The 15,005-nt window shown below is 43.9% G+C and overlaps 1 protein-coding gene across 2 annotated transcripts in view; it reads right to left on the bottom strand.

Moving 5' to 3' along the window:
* AGXT2 (alanine--glyoxylate aminotransferase 2) overlaps nucleotides 1-15,005 on the bottom strand; it is a 35,934-nt gene that overhangs the window by 13,657 nt on the left and 7,272 nt on the right. For both annotated transcript variants that reach the window (XM_006735526.3, XM_031030434.2), the window contains exons 3-9: nucleotides 14,276-14,460; nucleotides 11,366-11,489; nucleotides 9,967-10,061; nucleotides 8,294-8,387; nucleotides 7,541-7,634; nucleotides 3,374-3,474; nucleotides 2,690-2,782 (exon numbers count right to left, since the gene is read on the bottom strand). In XM_006735526.3, the coding sequence (XP_006735589.1) occupies nucleotides 2,690-2,782; nucleotides 3,374-3,474; nucleotides 7,541-7,634; nucleotides 8,294-8,387; nucleotides 9,967-10,061; nucleotides 11,366-11,489; nucleotides 14,276-14,460 (786 nt within the window). The remainder of the gene's footprint in view (nucleotides 1-2,689; nucleotides 2,783-3,373; nucleotides 3,475-7,540; nucleotides 7,635-8,293; nucleotides 8,388-9,966; nucleotides 10,062-11,365; nucleotides 11,490-14,275; nucleotides 14,461-15,005) is intronic.

The following is a 15,005-nucleotide window of genomic DNA, read 5'->3' on the forward strand; positions in this document are numbered from 1 at the left end:
AAAGGAATATTCTGGTTAGCAATCCTTAATAAGGATCTCCAATGGGTAAGGAAGCAAGGGAGAATCTGCTTCTGTCCGGCTGGACGAAGGAGTCACAGGGAGTGGATTGGGGCTCGTCTGGCTGCCGCCTGGCCCACATAGGCTAGTCACTCTCTTCCCTGTGATCTCCTCTCCTTCCCGAGAATTCTGTCTTGAGATGATCCAGTTAAGCCAGTTAAATCAGGATTGAACTAAGTCAACTTTAGTTTATTTGTGCATGCTTTTTGCCCTCTTCCTAGAAGACACTCTCCCTGCTTCTTTATCTCACTAACTCCTCTTGTCCTTCAAAGCATAGCTTCATCATCATTCGGTCGAAGTTTCCTGAGTCCTAGTAGGGCCCCCCCTCGAGGCCCCTAGGCATGCTGCCATCAGAACCTCTCATCTTGGACTACTGTCATCACTGTGTGTGTCCGATGACAGGGACTGCATCTTATTTCTCTCTTTCTCCACAACATCTGGCGAAGTGCCTGATAAAAGTCAGAATTCAGCAAGTAGAATGAACACAGAAGTAGCCGAAGTGCCTAACTGAATAAAGCCACGCAGACATTTCCACGCAAATCGCTGCCGGAGCCTTTCTGGTAAAACCTCCTTGAAAGCATAACGGTGGGGCATACCTTATAGAATTGTTATTATATATACCTTATAGATAGTTCTAGCAATTCTTACCTTCCCTTAGTCATTAGGACAATCCTTCTTAAGCTCCCCCTGTGTTAGGTAGTTTCTAATTACGTCCTTGAAAGTGATAAAACCGGGGCACCTGGATGGCTCAGTCGGTTGGCCGGCTGACTTGGTTTCGGCTGGGGTCATGATCTTGGGGTCCTAGGACGGAGCCCCATGTGGGCTCCATGCTCAGCAGGGAGTCTGCGGGAGATTATCTCTCCCTCTGCCCCTCGCCCACGCTCATGCACTCGCTCACTCTCTCTCTAAAATAAATAAGTAAATCTTTATAAAAACAGTGATAATACCATCTATCTTAGAAAATTCTGGAAGTCATATATTTTTAACATTTAATCTTCTTTCTCTCATTAGTCCAACTGCGGCAGCTTCACTGTGTGCTGATTCCAAAGGTTAAAGTTGATTCTCTCACTGACATAGCAAATTGTAAGCTAACAGAATATACTTTTCTTTTCTTTTTTTTTTTTTTAATAGCCATTAACTTTCTTCAGGACTTTGATTGGTTTGCCTTCCCTAAACTCCCAGTGGCAGGTCGGGGAAGGGGGTTGGGCTGGCCCTCGCTTACGTGTGCAGCGCTCTGGGGGCCATCCAGGTCACCTGGGGGTACCAGACACCTGGCTGCAAATAAGGAAATTGCGAAAAAAGTTTTGCAGAGCGGAGAGCCCAAAGACCGCTGTAGGGAATGTTTAGTTGAGGAAAAATGTTCAGGCCAAAACAGCAGGACTGAAACAGGTGTGAAACACATTCACAAGCTCCCCACCTATTCTTGGTGCGTGCAACCACTTGTTAGTAGAATCATGACCGGTCACCCAGGAGTGAGCCGGGAGCACTCTGTGGTCCTGGCGACCATCCTCTGGTCCTTTGACCTCTTTTGCTATTCTTGGTAGACAAAAGACTGCTGTCTTTGATATACTCTAATATGAGGCGGGATTATGATTAAATTGATGCCTTTAAAAAAGATGGAGGCTAAAGCTCACAGAGCCAATGAATTTTACTCCCTTCAGAGTGTGCCCTTGGAGGTATTATCCACCAATGCTGCCTTAACTCAAGCTATTTTAGAATTTTTTTGGAACTAGTTTTTAAATATTCGTAGTGGTGGCCCTCTTCTCTCTGAGAGACTGCATTATTTTCCCTTTTTTTTTTTTTTAGGGGGGTAGGGACAGAGGGAGAGTGAGTGAGAGAGAATCTTAAGCAGGCTCCATGCCCAGTGCAGAGCCTGAGCTGGGGCATGATCTCACGATGCTCAGATGGTGACCTGAGTCGAGATCAAGAGTCAGACGCTTAACCAACTGAGCCACACAGGCGCCCCGTGCATTTTTTTTTCTTTTAATGTCTTTTCCAAACAAGTTTTGTTATTTTTTTTTTAAGATTTTATTTATTTATTTGAGAGAGAGAATGAGAGACAGAGAGCATGAGAGGGAAGAGGGTCAGAGGGAGAAGCAGACCCCCTGCTGAGCAGGGAGCCCGATGCGGGACTCGATCCTGGGACTCTAGGATCATGACCTGAGCCAAAGGCAGTCGCTTAACCAACTGAGCCACCCAGGCGCCCCAAACAAGTTTTGTTATTAAGGTAAGATGAATGCTGCCAGGCTGGTTAATACCATTTTGGCAAAATTAGGATAAAAACTTGGTTATGAGATTAAATTTCCTATGTGGTTTTTGAGCTGCACCTGACACAATCCCCAAAAGGGAACGTAGAAAGTGCCTTGGGTGATGACAGCGTCATCTGTGCCCACTAGCCACTCATTTGATAGACTCCAATTTGGGTATTTAAGTTCTGTTGTGCTTGCTAAATGGACCAACTAATCCACTAACCAACCAGTCAACTAGCAAAGGCTTCATTAATTCATACCCACATCCTGGAATTCCCACAGATGATTTTTGTCTTGGATTGCAGAGGAAGGTTTGAAGAAGTTTCTCCCTGTGCCTTTTCTGTCCTGGCTCCCTCCACCACAGCCCCTCCACAGCTGCTCACCTCATCCGCGATGCACACGCCTCCCCGCTCTCTCACCAGCTCGAAGGCTTCCCGGAGAAACCCCTTTGGGTACTGAACGACTCCGTTCACCCCCTGCAAAAGACCAAACCAAGGAGTCTCTAAGAACAGAATAGCCCTTTGAAACTATTAAAAAAGAAAAAAAAGAAAAAGAAAGGAAAAGAAAGAAGATAGATCATTATCATCAGTAGCATTAGTAATACTAAAAAATTTTAAAATGGTCTTTAGAACTGTTCCAGCTATGGATGAAGAGAGGGGCCATTATTCTATGACACGCCTTTTGGGAAAAGGACACAAATGCTTACTCTCTTCTGAGATTAGAAACAAATTAGATTAAGGGGATTTGGTAAAATTGAAGAAAGGGTCCCCCTGACAGTGTGGGTATTAAGCAACTAAAGTTTGCTGAGGTTTCCTTTTCTTCAGAATTCTAGGAATTCAATAGTTTCATCTATCTGTTCAGCCCAGGAATGCAGGAGACGGGGTTTTGAAGGTCAGTAGAAAATCAGGGGCCCTCTTTTTTCAAGGAGACCAAGAGAATGAATTGAATTTGGAGAGGGTCACAGCAATGGTCACTTAAATATTTTGGAATTCTCTAGAATGTATGAGTTAAAACTCTCTGATAATTTAAAAGTCAGCCCAATTAATGTCTAAGGTCAATATACCCACTTGAATTGGCTCTGCAAAGAATCCAGCAATTGATTTGGCCACAGAAGTGTTCAGAGTATCTTTGAACTGTTCAATATACTGGTCCTTTGCTTGGCAGCAGTCTGCAAAAACAAACAAGAACCACAAACAAACAAACAGAAGATGTGAGAACGGCATTCAGTAGAATGGGGGAAACATAGAAAAAAAGAAAATAGGATGAGTAGATTGGCGAGAATCCTTAGGATACAGTAAACAGGAAATGAGGATATAGAATTCTGAAGGAGGGGACATTCTTTTGGAACAACTTGTACTTCGGTTTGAGCAGAGAAAGTAGGATAACCATAAAAACACTTCAGTCATTTCCATCTGGGGAAGAAATGCCCCAAAGTATCACTGAGTCTGGAATACTGAGCTATTTCACCCAAGGATGCCTATCCTCTCAACCGCGGAGATTTAATTCAAATGTAATTGGAGTGTGGATTTAATCTATTTGAAAATAAATCTATTTATCTTCTGTTGTCGCTTAATTTGATGTACAGTTTTTTTTTAAATGACTCTTGCAGTCAACTATTTTTATTTTAATATTTTATTTATTTATTTGACAGAGAGAGAGACAGAGAGGGAACACAAGCAGGGGGAGTGGGAGAGGGAGAAGCAGGCTTCCCACAGAGTAGAGAGCCCAATGCGGGGCTCGATCCCAGGACCCTGGGATCAGGACCTGAGTCAATGGCAGATGCTTAACGACTGAGCCACCCAGGCGCCCCTGATGTACAGTTTTAAAGCTACAGAGTGTCTCAGTCTTTAGAGTTAATAAATATGTTTATAGAACAATTAGAATCTGGTCTAAAGAGTTATGTACTGGAGCCAGACAACGTTCATCCATGGTAGCCAGGGAGAGGAAGCCTTCTTCTCTGGAATACCAAGGGTCCCAGATCGACTGCATCCATACATGATTGAACCTTCAGAATTTTTATCCACGCTTCTAATTTGATTCTAAACAGCACCACACAGTTTCTGAACTTAAGCCTATATCCACGGACAGCAGAAGGGGTGCAGAGGGAGGTGTGGACGTGACAGAGCCCCAGCCCCAATGACGTGAAAGCAATCTGGGAAGAGAGCCCACCACCTACCATCCTAGCACTTGCTTAGTTGCATGGATATAATCCTATCTCCTGACGTCTAGAGATAAGGGACAGAAAACTTCTGTCATCATCATCAAAACGGTAGCACAAATTATATTTTATACTTCAGCTCTTCATTTAAAAATGGGGAAAAAAAAAAACCACTCCCTGGCCCCAAACATATTTTAAGGTACATGTGATATTTGGGAAAGCTTGTTTTGGTCAGTTGGAGTTGGGGGTTGGAAGTGTGAAGAAGGAAGTAATGAAAGGGGTATCAAACCCAGAAAGCGCATTTTTAGCATCACTTAAGTTGTTTGATGAGCAGGATATACTAGACAAATAAATCTAAGCCTCTAGAGAATGGATTTTTAAATTTTTAGTAAGAAAGGAAGAGAAAACAGCCAAAGATGACTCTGAAGGGTGGGGAGTAAACTCAAAAGACCTAATCTGGGCATTTAGCAAGCCGAGCAGTAACTAGAGAGATCAAAAGGTAGAACAAAAGCAACCCTAGTGGCTTAAATTGGGACAAAACTAAACTGAGAGGTTTTGCTTAAACCCGTGATAGACCTTTAATGATCTGTCCCCGACTGCCCACAAGTTCAGCGATGAGAGGGGTCACCTGCCGTCATCAGCTTATTTCATTTCACATTTCCTTCCTGAGCTCATTGCGGTAGCTCTAGGTCAGGCTGCTTCCGCAGAGGGACGGGGTACAGTGGCATTGCCATGACAACGCCAAGAGTGTGAAGAGTGGATGTTCTCCTGGATACCATGCGAGCCACAGCGACGAGACTGAGGAGTTTTTATCTTAGCTGCTAGTATGGAAACAGTGAAATGGAGTGAAAGGTCAAGAAAGAACAATTCGTAAGGAAAAGGAAACTCATTTTGCAAAAGGTGAGGAAGAATGACATGATGGGTATGAGGTCTGGGGCGTTGCGGGGGCAGTGGGCGTTAGGAGGTGAATGTCATCACAGGTGACATCTGAAATTCGGGGTCTGGAACGAACACTTAGAAAGACAAAAACCTGACAGAAAGAGAGAGGAAGGTAACGGAATCTCCCACAGCGACAGCTAGATCAGGCTCACAACATGGACCCCTGCTTATGCCCAGGTGGACAGTGATGACATAATCCGGAAGTAAAAGAACTTCTACCAAGATTGGCACCTGTATGCGCCCAGTGAATGAACCCTAAGAAGAATTGAGAACTGGAATCCTCTATACTCAAAGTTGGCTTGCATTTGCAAACATGTGAGTCTGCCTTTTTACAGCAAAAGCCAAACACCTCTCAGCTCCCCAAAGCCCTGGAGGAGGCTGAAGTCCCTTTTGGTATTCCTATTCCGTTTAAACATATATCAGCCATGTCTCTTGAAGATAGGAGTTAAGAAAACGGCTGACTTCAGATATGTCAAAGACAACAGTCCAGAGAAGCAGAAATGTATGTCTGTCACTATCATTTAACCTCCAGATGCCACTAGGGAGATGACCATGGGGTTCCAGCATTTTCAAGTTGGCCTAGAGCCAAGAAGGCCTCAAAGAGGGAGGAGGCAGAGAGGGTGGAAAGAGAGAGGGACCCACAGTGGGGAGGGAAGGCAACGGGCATCTCTTGAGCGCTTCTGCCTGCTAGGCTCTGCGCTCATGCTTTTATGGTCAGGTTGAAGTCTATGAGGTGCACGAAACCGATTTTAGTTCTTGATGCCCTTGAGGTTGGATACACAGGTCTGGCTCTACGGGTACACTTGGCATTGCTATTGTCTGCCTTCCTGTACAGAAAGCTCTCTTCTCTTGATCTCACAAAGCCTGGTAATAAGGTACTGCTATCTCCATCTTACAAAGGGGAAAACTGACACAACAGATAAGAGCATTTGCTCATGGCTGAACCAACCAGGGGCTGGGAGTGGAATCCAGGTCTCCAGACTTCACGGGTCTCCTCAATCCTGGCCAGCAGAACGGGAATTATTGTTAAGCCTGGGTTCATCCTGCTGGGATGTCCAGTGTTCACAAGGATGGCCATAGGCTGGGAGCACTGGTTTGGAGTCAGAAGGCTTGGGCTTAAGTCTTAGCTCTCCAGCCTCCCCGCTGTGGACCTTGGTTTGCTCATTTTTAAAATGGAGAGTTATGTATATATACCTTTAAATCTCCCTACAGTTTTCAGTTCTGTGACCATGACATCCTGTTTCAATGCTCATTCTTTTATCTTCCTACCTCCATTTTGCCATTATCCCATCTGAATTTTAAGGGGACTGTGAATTTTCTTCCTTTCAAAGCTGATTTTTTAAGACTGCCATTTGCATCCTTTTTCTCAACTCCGTGAGTCAGATTATTCCATCAAATATCTTTGGCAGAAGCCTTTAGCTCTTTCTTTCAGCACTACTCAGGAGCAGCTATTCAAAGGTCCTGAACTGTGCCAACATGCATGAGGGGAGACCTGTTGATTAGCAAAGAAGAGATTCTTCTTCCAAGCCTTGTCTCATGGTAAGAAGAGGTAAAGAATGAAAATAAAAACGTGATGGGTAAGTGGAAACCTCCCTTTTGAGAAAGCCTTTAAAACTTTTGCAAGAGATGTCAGCAGCTTTTGGGAATGGCCTTAAGCTTTGACAGATGCTCTCACTTTGGCTGGTATTCCGAGTCCCTGGGGGAGCTTCTTGATTGGCATTTTGAGATTGCTAAAAGTATTCTTTTTCCCCCCTCTCCCCTTCCCCCATTGGGAACTGGTAAACAATTCCACCAGCCTTGTTTTCTTTTAAAATTGATAGCAGAACTGTTGCTAATAGAGCTAACAGATCTCCTTTAATTAAGTACCAAGTGATAGTCTGTTTAGCTTAGCTCTGATAGCATGAGATGCTCTTCCTCACAGCCAGATAGCACCGTGGTGGTGGTGGGCAGGAGAAACGTTGATTCTACGGGGGTGGGGGTCGGTGGGGGGGGGGTGGCTTTCTAGTTTTGTTTCCTTTGGCTTTTTCCTTTTCCAATTTTTTCCAATCCGTTTACTCAGGAATGGTTCAGTCTTTCTCTAGTTTCCTTACCCCTCCTGACCTTCCACCACGCACCTCCCTCCCTGCCCCCCTTGAACCTGGTGCACAGCTGCATTTCCTCATTGTTTGCACCGGAGAATCTCGACAGTGGCTTCCTCCCCAAGGGCCACGGAAAACATCTGGGCACATTGTCTGCAAATGACAAAAGAAAGAATTCGGCAAACCAAGAAGACAAGGTAGCCAATTTGAAGGAGCATGTGATACTGATCAGGGTAAGAGGGCTTCTTAACTTGATATTGAGATTCCCCCCGTGCTCCTCTCCCACCTAGGATGAAACCCTAATATTTTGGTTTGAAAAGATAATTTTTTCCCTAGAAATCAGTTATGTGGGCACTTTACAAAGGAGACTGATTGCAGTGTCAGCCTGGAAACAACTCGCTCAAGAGTTTGGTGAGTAAGGGCATCTAAAAGAAGAGGAATAATTAGGTATCTGATTCTTTTGCTGAGGTGGGTATATAGCAAGTGAGAACAGGAGGTGAGTACAGGGACGGTTCTATAGAAATCTTACACACTCAAGGCTCTGAGAACTAATTTCAATGCATTTTTTTTGTTGTTTACTTGATCTTATTTAAAAACAAAACAAATTTTAAAGATCTCTATCATGAATTATTACTCAGACTCTGAAGGCCTTTCTAATAAACATTTCCTCCAAGTTCAACTAAGTCAAATTCAGCCCCTGATTAACGATAGGCTTTATATTCATTTCTAATCCTAATACCTGGACAATCTGATCAATCATACCATGTGCCCAACAGCCTCTAGAGAAACAAGATAAAAATCTCAGAACTCACCGATTGGCAGCCCAACCCGCTGGGGAGCTCCATCTTGCAGGGCCCTACGTTTGTCAGGCCAAGTGTGCTAGGACTGCACCCGTGGTAGGCTCCTCTGCAGAGAAGAAGCAGTGAGAAGGCAGGGTCAAGTTCGTTTTTCTTCGATTCACCATGTTAATAGACCACCATTAACATGCAACTCCAGTGATTTCTAAGAAATCTTCTAAGGCTATGCCAGGAAAATGTACTTATTTGTCTTTTCTCCTGGGGTCACAGATTTGAAGTGGCGAAAGGAAGCTTTGGAGAACATCTGGGCAAGAACTCTGACCTTAACCGCTGCCCTACTGGATTACTTTACAGTAGTGAGACTCCTCTTTTAGCAACATGCCAGAAATTAGATATTCAATGAGCATCAGTCTTCAAAGCAGTCACCTTGAGAAACCAAATATTTGTTCCTGAGATGTGGCTATTGCACAAATGTCTCCTAAGCCACTTTATTTGGCATATAAGGAACACAGGTTTTGTTTCTTTTTGAACCCCAAACTATCATATTTAATGTAAATCATCCTAATCACCAGTCTTGGCTTCAAATGGGTTTTGACAGTTCGTCAAATCAAAATCACCCTTACACGAGGATTTATGACTATCAAGATGATTCAAAAGGATGGTCATCTATCTTGAAGGAGGAGACACAAAGGTGTGTTGAGCCCTAGTAACACATGACTGCTTTGAATAGATCAGCACTTATCTGGACATGTATATTCTGGGATGTTTATTTGGGTAAAACATCAATCACATTTTTTTGTTGCCATATTTCTTTGATAACAAATATTTCCTTACTCCTGTAGTTACTAGATGTGTGTTTTATATGGAGTGTGCAGTATTGGATGTGCTGTGGTAATCAAATCTTCTTTTGAATTGAGACAGAAATTATGGCCAGACAGGTGACAGAATGGGACTATCTCTTCATTCCATCTACTTTGACTGTAAGTCACTCTTTGACATAAAGCTTATTATAAGAGCCTGTTTCAATGTACTATATAAAATGACCCAAAGGAGGCAACTGCAAGCAAAATGCTTTGTTTTCTATTATTTTTAACGCTAATATAGCTGCCCAGGGTTTATAATTAAGTTATTAAATTATCAATTTTCAAAAGTCACCCGAAGAAGCAGAAATATACAGGTCAAATATGCATCCTCTGAACTTAAAGAGAATCAAAGGTAAAAAAACCTGGGGTAGCTGGCACTAAGAGGAAAGTAGAGGGCTCCTTAGCATAAGCAGAGATGAAAATGGGCCCACTGTCATATGGTAGAGCCATGAGCATCCATGGGTATCGACCAGTCATTCACCACTCAGCATATGTCCTGGTCAATACCATACCTTCAAAGTAAAAAAAAAAAAAAAAACAACCCTGACATATGACCATCTCTTTAATTTTATAGGAGGATCAATGACATAAGTAGTACTCCAAGCTGTTTGTTAGCCCAGTCAGGAACCCCTACCTTGGATCAGGCCAATTTAGATGGGGTTATCCAGTCATAAAATTCATTTGACTGATTCTGCCCTAACACCTAAAATTAGAATGATACTCCTGGGAAAGCCCCCTTCCCCTCCAGGCTATGTTTTAAAGATGCACATTTAGTATTGGAGTAAGGCAATGTTATTGAAGTTGACTATTCCAGGGTGTGATTACCTTAATGAAATAATGTCTGTGCTATTTGAATGTGCTCTGGCCATCAGCATGGCTAGGTCATTCGCTTCCGAGCCACTATTCACCAAGAATATGACCTGGAGGGAAACAGAGACACATGACCTCATACATTAATTTATTTCCTTATTACCCAATTAATTCAAAATTGTTAAAGACTATTATTAAGGAGCATTCCCTTCAGACAAGCAGTCCCATCACTGAATTACTATATTAATTCTACAGCTTTTCATTGAACAGCAGCTACGTGCTAGAGATACAAAAATGGCCAAGGATTATCCCAATTGTGAAACATTCCAGGCTTTCACTGGCTCTCTTCAATGCTCTTGGCAAAATGCCAAGATGAGGAGACATGATGAAGGGTATGGAATGGTTAGTGGGTGAGTGGATCTGAGGACTGGGTTACTTAGCTCTTGAACCTCAACCACCTGCCTGGATTCTGAAGGCTTGGACAAGGCAGGCTCCCTGATCCTGCAGCTCCAGAGGATGTCCCAGCCTGTCTATTCAGTATGTGTGAATATTGAAAAAACAAGCAAACAGAAAAAATGCAGCTCCTCCTGGCTAAATGAAAGGGGAGAAGTGATGGGACCTCGGTCTTCCAGGCTCAGGGCCCGGGAGGCATGTGCTTATGCTTTTGCTGACATCCCTACTTCTGCTCCTCCATGAACACACCTGGGCTGCACTTAGGTGGCAGCTGGTCCAGCTTTCTTCAGCTCTTGTAGATAATATAGTAAATAGAGATTCTAGAGAATACAGTAAAATAATACTAAAAGCCAACACTAGGTGCTGGGCACTGTTCTAGGTACAACATATATTAACTCATTGAATCCGGAAAATGCGAATCTTGGCCAACATTTCACCATCTCAGTTCAGTTAAAAAAAACATTCAGTCATTTCAGATGCGGAAAAACATCTCATTTAGCAAAACTATCAGTTAAAAAAACATTCAGTCATTTCAGATGCAGAAAAACATCTCATTTAGCAAAACTATCTCAGTGCATCTTGGATCGAATGAACTGAATGGGATATTAATTTTATTAAAAAATGGTTTCACCCTGTAAAAGGAGACAAGCAAATGACTTGGTAGAGGGGACCTGGAGCAGAGAGATGAAAACCCCTGGAGGAACACAGAGGAGAGTGTCCAGGGAGGAGGCCTGGGCCTTCCGTGAAGTGACTCTTGCAGACATGTGGCTGCGAGGAGAACTTCCAAGGAGAGGCTGAGGCTGGGAGGGGATGAGTGAACACTGGCTGGCTTCTCCTTGATGCCTTTCAGATTTGGCGATTAGCTCACTGTTTCAGATGTTCAGTGCATGGATCAAATTCCCTGTTCATATTCCTGCTTCCTTGGGATCATGAGACTCCTGTTCCCTTGAGACCATCATACCTTTAGAGGCTCGGGAAGAAGTGCCGAAAGCTTCTCTGCGAACTCATGGATTGGAGAGTGGAAGAAGAGGGCACTTGTGTGCCACAGGCGTCCAAGCTGCTTTTGTGCCGCCGCATTTACCTTCCTGGATAAACAGGAGAGCAGAGTTCCCCGTGCTGCCAATGGGCAACCGCCCCCCACACTGGCCACTGAACCCAAACTTATGGCTATTTCTTGAGCAGTTTCAAGAGGCTGATTTCATCCACACATAGAAAGAACTCTAACCAGAAGAGCTGTCTGGCAATGGGATGGGTGGCCTTAAAAGGTCATGGGGTCTTCACCAAGGGAGGTGTTCAAACGGAGACCAGATGATGATCTTGTAGGGACTTTAGAAAATAAATTCCTACTTTAGGACATAGAATCTCTTCTAATTAGGTCTTCTTATTAAATACCCTTTGAACAGTTTGGAAACTAGAGATGACTAGATGTAAGCCTGGGTGTCTTTTCATTTATTCTTCTAAAGAAGTATAGATCCATCATGCATATGTATGTAAGAGCAACACTTCTTCCGTCAAAGGAGATGCTGGTGTCTGATTCCTAATAGTGGTCAGTGTTGATGAACGTTTGTAACTCTGAAACCATATTCTGTGAAGGTTCAGAAGGCTCATGTTGAGGGATAGTAAGAACTAAGGGTAGATACGTAGGTCCTGACGAGGAACGCTTTGAAAAGATAGGCCAGGATATTTGAACTTGATCTAAAGGACAGCAATGGCTAAAGTTACATACCAGTTGTTCGTTATTAATAGCTGTTCACACACACACACACACACACATGCACACACACACAAATCAGCTCAGTGGTTAAATAAATAAATAATAATTAAATCATTTTGAGAAATACCAGATCAAACAGATTTCTTTACTGCAGGACTTGCCAGTGCCTCTGTTAGTCAAATACCCACTGTTTCTCCCCAGGAGGGAGATACAGTTTAAACTGTTTTTAAAACTTATTTTTTCATGGGACACTTTACCAACTAACCTCTCCTGCATTCAGGGTTCCATGACTCACCTTAGAAAATTGCAGAGTATCAATAAACTCTTGAACAGAGGAGGTAATTGTTAAAAGCATTGTTCAACAAAATAAACATGTGGAACACATGAGGGTAGGATGGAGTGGGGGAAGACTGGTAATGATGAGGCCAGCCAGGAGGGCAAGGTGGCCTTCTAGGTGTGGGAGGAGGAGAGCTCCTAGGAGATTGGGGTTAGTGGGAATTAGTGGGGGGCTGGTAGGAGAGGCATTTCAGTGGAGGGAAAGCTAGACCTCAGTGTCAGGTTGGCTAAGGGGAGTAAAAGGCAGGGATGAGTCAAAGATGACTTCACCATTCTTCCTGTAATATCAGGGAAACTCCAGGATTAGTTAAGAGCTGCAACCAGCGGCTTCCCAGCTCCTGGCAGGGGACCTTCACAGAGTAGGAGGCTCACAGGTACGCCTTGAATAAACGAATATGTCAGTAGAAACAGTATAGTGGAGGGTATGATGGGTTTGGCCTCCGTAATGCTGGATTTCAGCTGATGGTGGAATATTATGGGGCAGGGTGGGGGTGTCCTGGAGGCCGTGGGAAATGTGGGGCATCCTAATGCCCGCTCTGGGTTTGTTAGAGTTATAATAGTAGCTTGGTGAGGGGTCAAAGTGGAAGAAACAGAGTTGGGGAAGGCTGCAGAAAGTGCCACTCATTGACCAGGAATGGGGCCCATTCTATGGGGGAGATAATAAGGCATGAAGGAGTTGTAGAGAGAAGAGCAGAAGGCTAAGGAAAGAAGCTGGGACACCCAGAGTCAGGGGGTCAGAGGACAAGCTGCAGGGTTGGAGGGAGATCAGGAGAAGCACAAAGATCATGAAAGCCGGTGAGTGGTCGACTAACAGGAACAACATCCAACATTATTAATAAGAATGTTTAAAATTTGTCTCTACTTTGTTTTCTTTCCTTCTCTCATGTGTGCTTATCGCATATTTTAGACCGCCTCTGAATTTAATTTTACATGCTCCTTAGGACCTCGCATGGGACTAGTGCCTCCCGGAGACGGAAGCCGAAAGGAGAAGGCTGTGGGAGGATTAGGTGAGGCTAGACCCTGGAGTTAGAACTCACTCTTACCACCTGACAGCTGCTGGAAGGGATGACTTTGCTCCTGCTTTCACAGAAGGACCCAAACTTATTCAATTGATTTCGGCTTGCTGCTGTATTTTGGTCTCACGTAATGTAAGTTTTGTTGGCCAGATGATTAAAGGCAAGAGAGAATAGGCACTAAAATGAGAGAGTGGCATCAAAACCAAAAGGACCACCAGAGAACCTGCCCAGGGCCTTTGTATGGGTGGGTTGATGACCAAGGGTCCAGAGACCCTCAGGATGAATGGATCCATGCATTTCTCATGTAAATTCCCAGCTGTGGTTACACCTCTCTCTTAGCATCCTTTCTTTCCTCATCTTCTGTCAGAGGTGAGGAAGATCCTTAGGCTAGACGCGATTTCTCATCTCATCATCCCACACCCCCCAGCCAGCCGCCCCACGTGTTCTCTGAGAACTGCCTGCCTCTCTCTTCTTTCTGCCTTTCCCTCAGTGCATGGCCTCTCTCTGCAAAGCTGTTACTAGTGAGGACAAGCCCACATACACAGCCAAGCCACACTCCAGTCACGTGGTACACACCACATGGCGTGAGAATGAATCAATCTTGCATTGTCAAGAAAACAAAAAATGCAGTGTTAAGATATTTTTTTGGCACCCAGGAAATAGCAGGGAGCATGGCAGCCACAAACCGGGCTATGCCAAAGGAGAGAGAATTCTTAGCCAGACTTCTGAATCACTAACATGATCATTAGCCTGTTCTCCATATATCCTTCTGCAGTGAATACACTGGAATTTTAAGGATACTCACGGGTGGCAGTGACCGACGCTGACCGTGACAATCCCAGAAAAGAAATCCAGGTATCTGTTTCCCTCATAATCAAACAGCCACTCCATGTGACCCTGGTGAAGCAACAAAGGCTTCCGAAAATACGCAATCCGCGTGGGAATAAGATGGTGATTGTGGATCTCCAGGACACGTTCATAGGTGAGGGACTGTAGATAGGCAAAATTGAAGTGTTGAAGATCTCACATTTCTTACAAGATCAACAGCAGGTCCAAATGCAGTGCCTCGCCTCTCTACTGACTGAGCATTAAGACTGCTGTCCGGTGCCCACAGGTGGGTGTATTTGCCCCATGTCCTCCTTACCCAAGGTCCTTCCTTCCTCCCAAGTACAGGAAATCATTAATGTGGCCCTTTGATCCCTTTCTAGATCAAATATGAAGAAGGAACCTGAGATTTTCTACCTCTCAGTGGAAAGCCTTTTCTTTGAATTCATTTCAGCTGTAGGAAAAAATAAAAAGACTATTTTTTTATTTTTATTTTTTTAAATTTAATTTAATTTTATTATGTTATGTCGGTCACCATACATCATTAGCTTTTGATGTAGTGATCCACGAATTATTGTTTCGTATAACACCCAGTGCTCCATCCAGTACGTGCCCTCCTTAATACCCATCACCAGGCTAACCCCTCCCCCACCCCCCTCCCCTCTAAAACCCTCAGTTTGTTTCTCGGAGTCCATAGTCTCTCATGGTTC

Source organism: Leptonychotes weddellii, chromosome 7, assembly GCF_054177405.1.
Source record: "Leptonychotes weddellii isolate Sample4059 chromosome 7, ASM5417740v2, whole genome shotgun sequence".
NCBI lineage: Eukaryota > Metazoa > Chordata > Mammalia > Carnivora > Phocidae > Leptonychotes > Leptonychotes weddellii.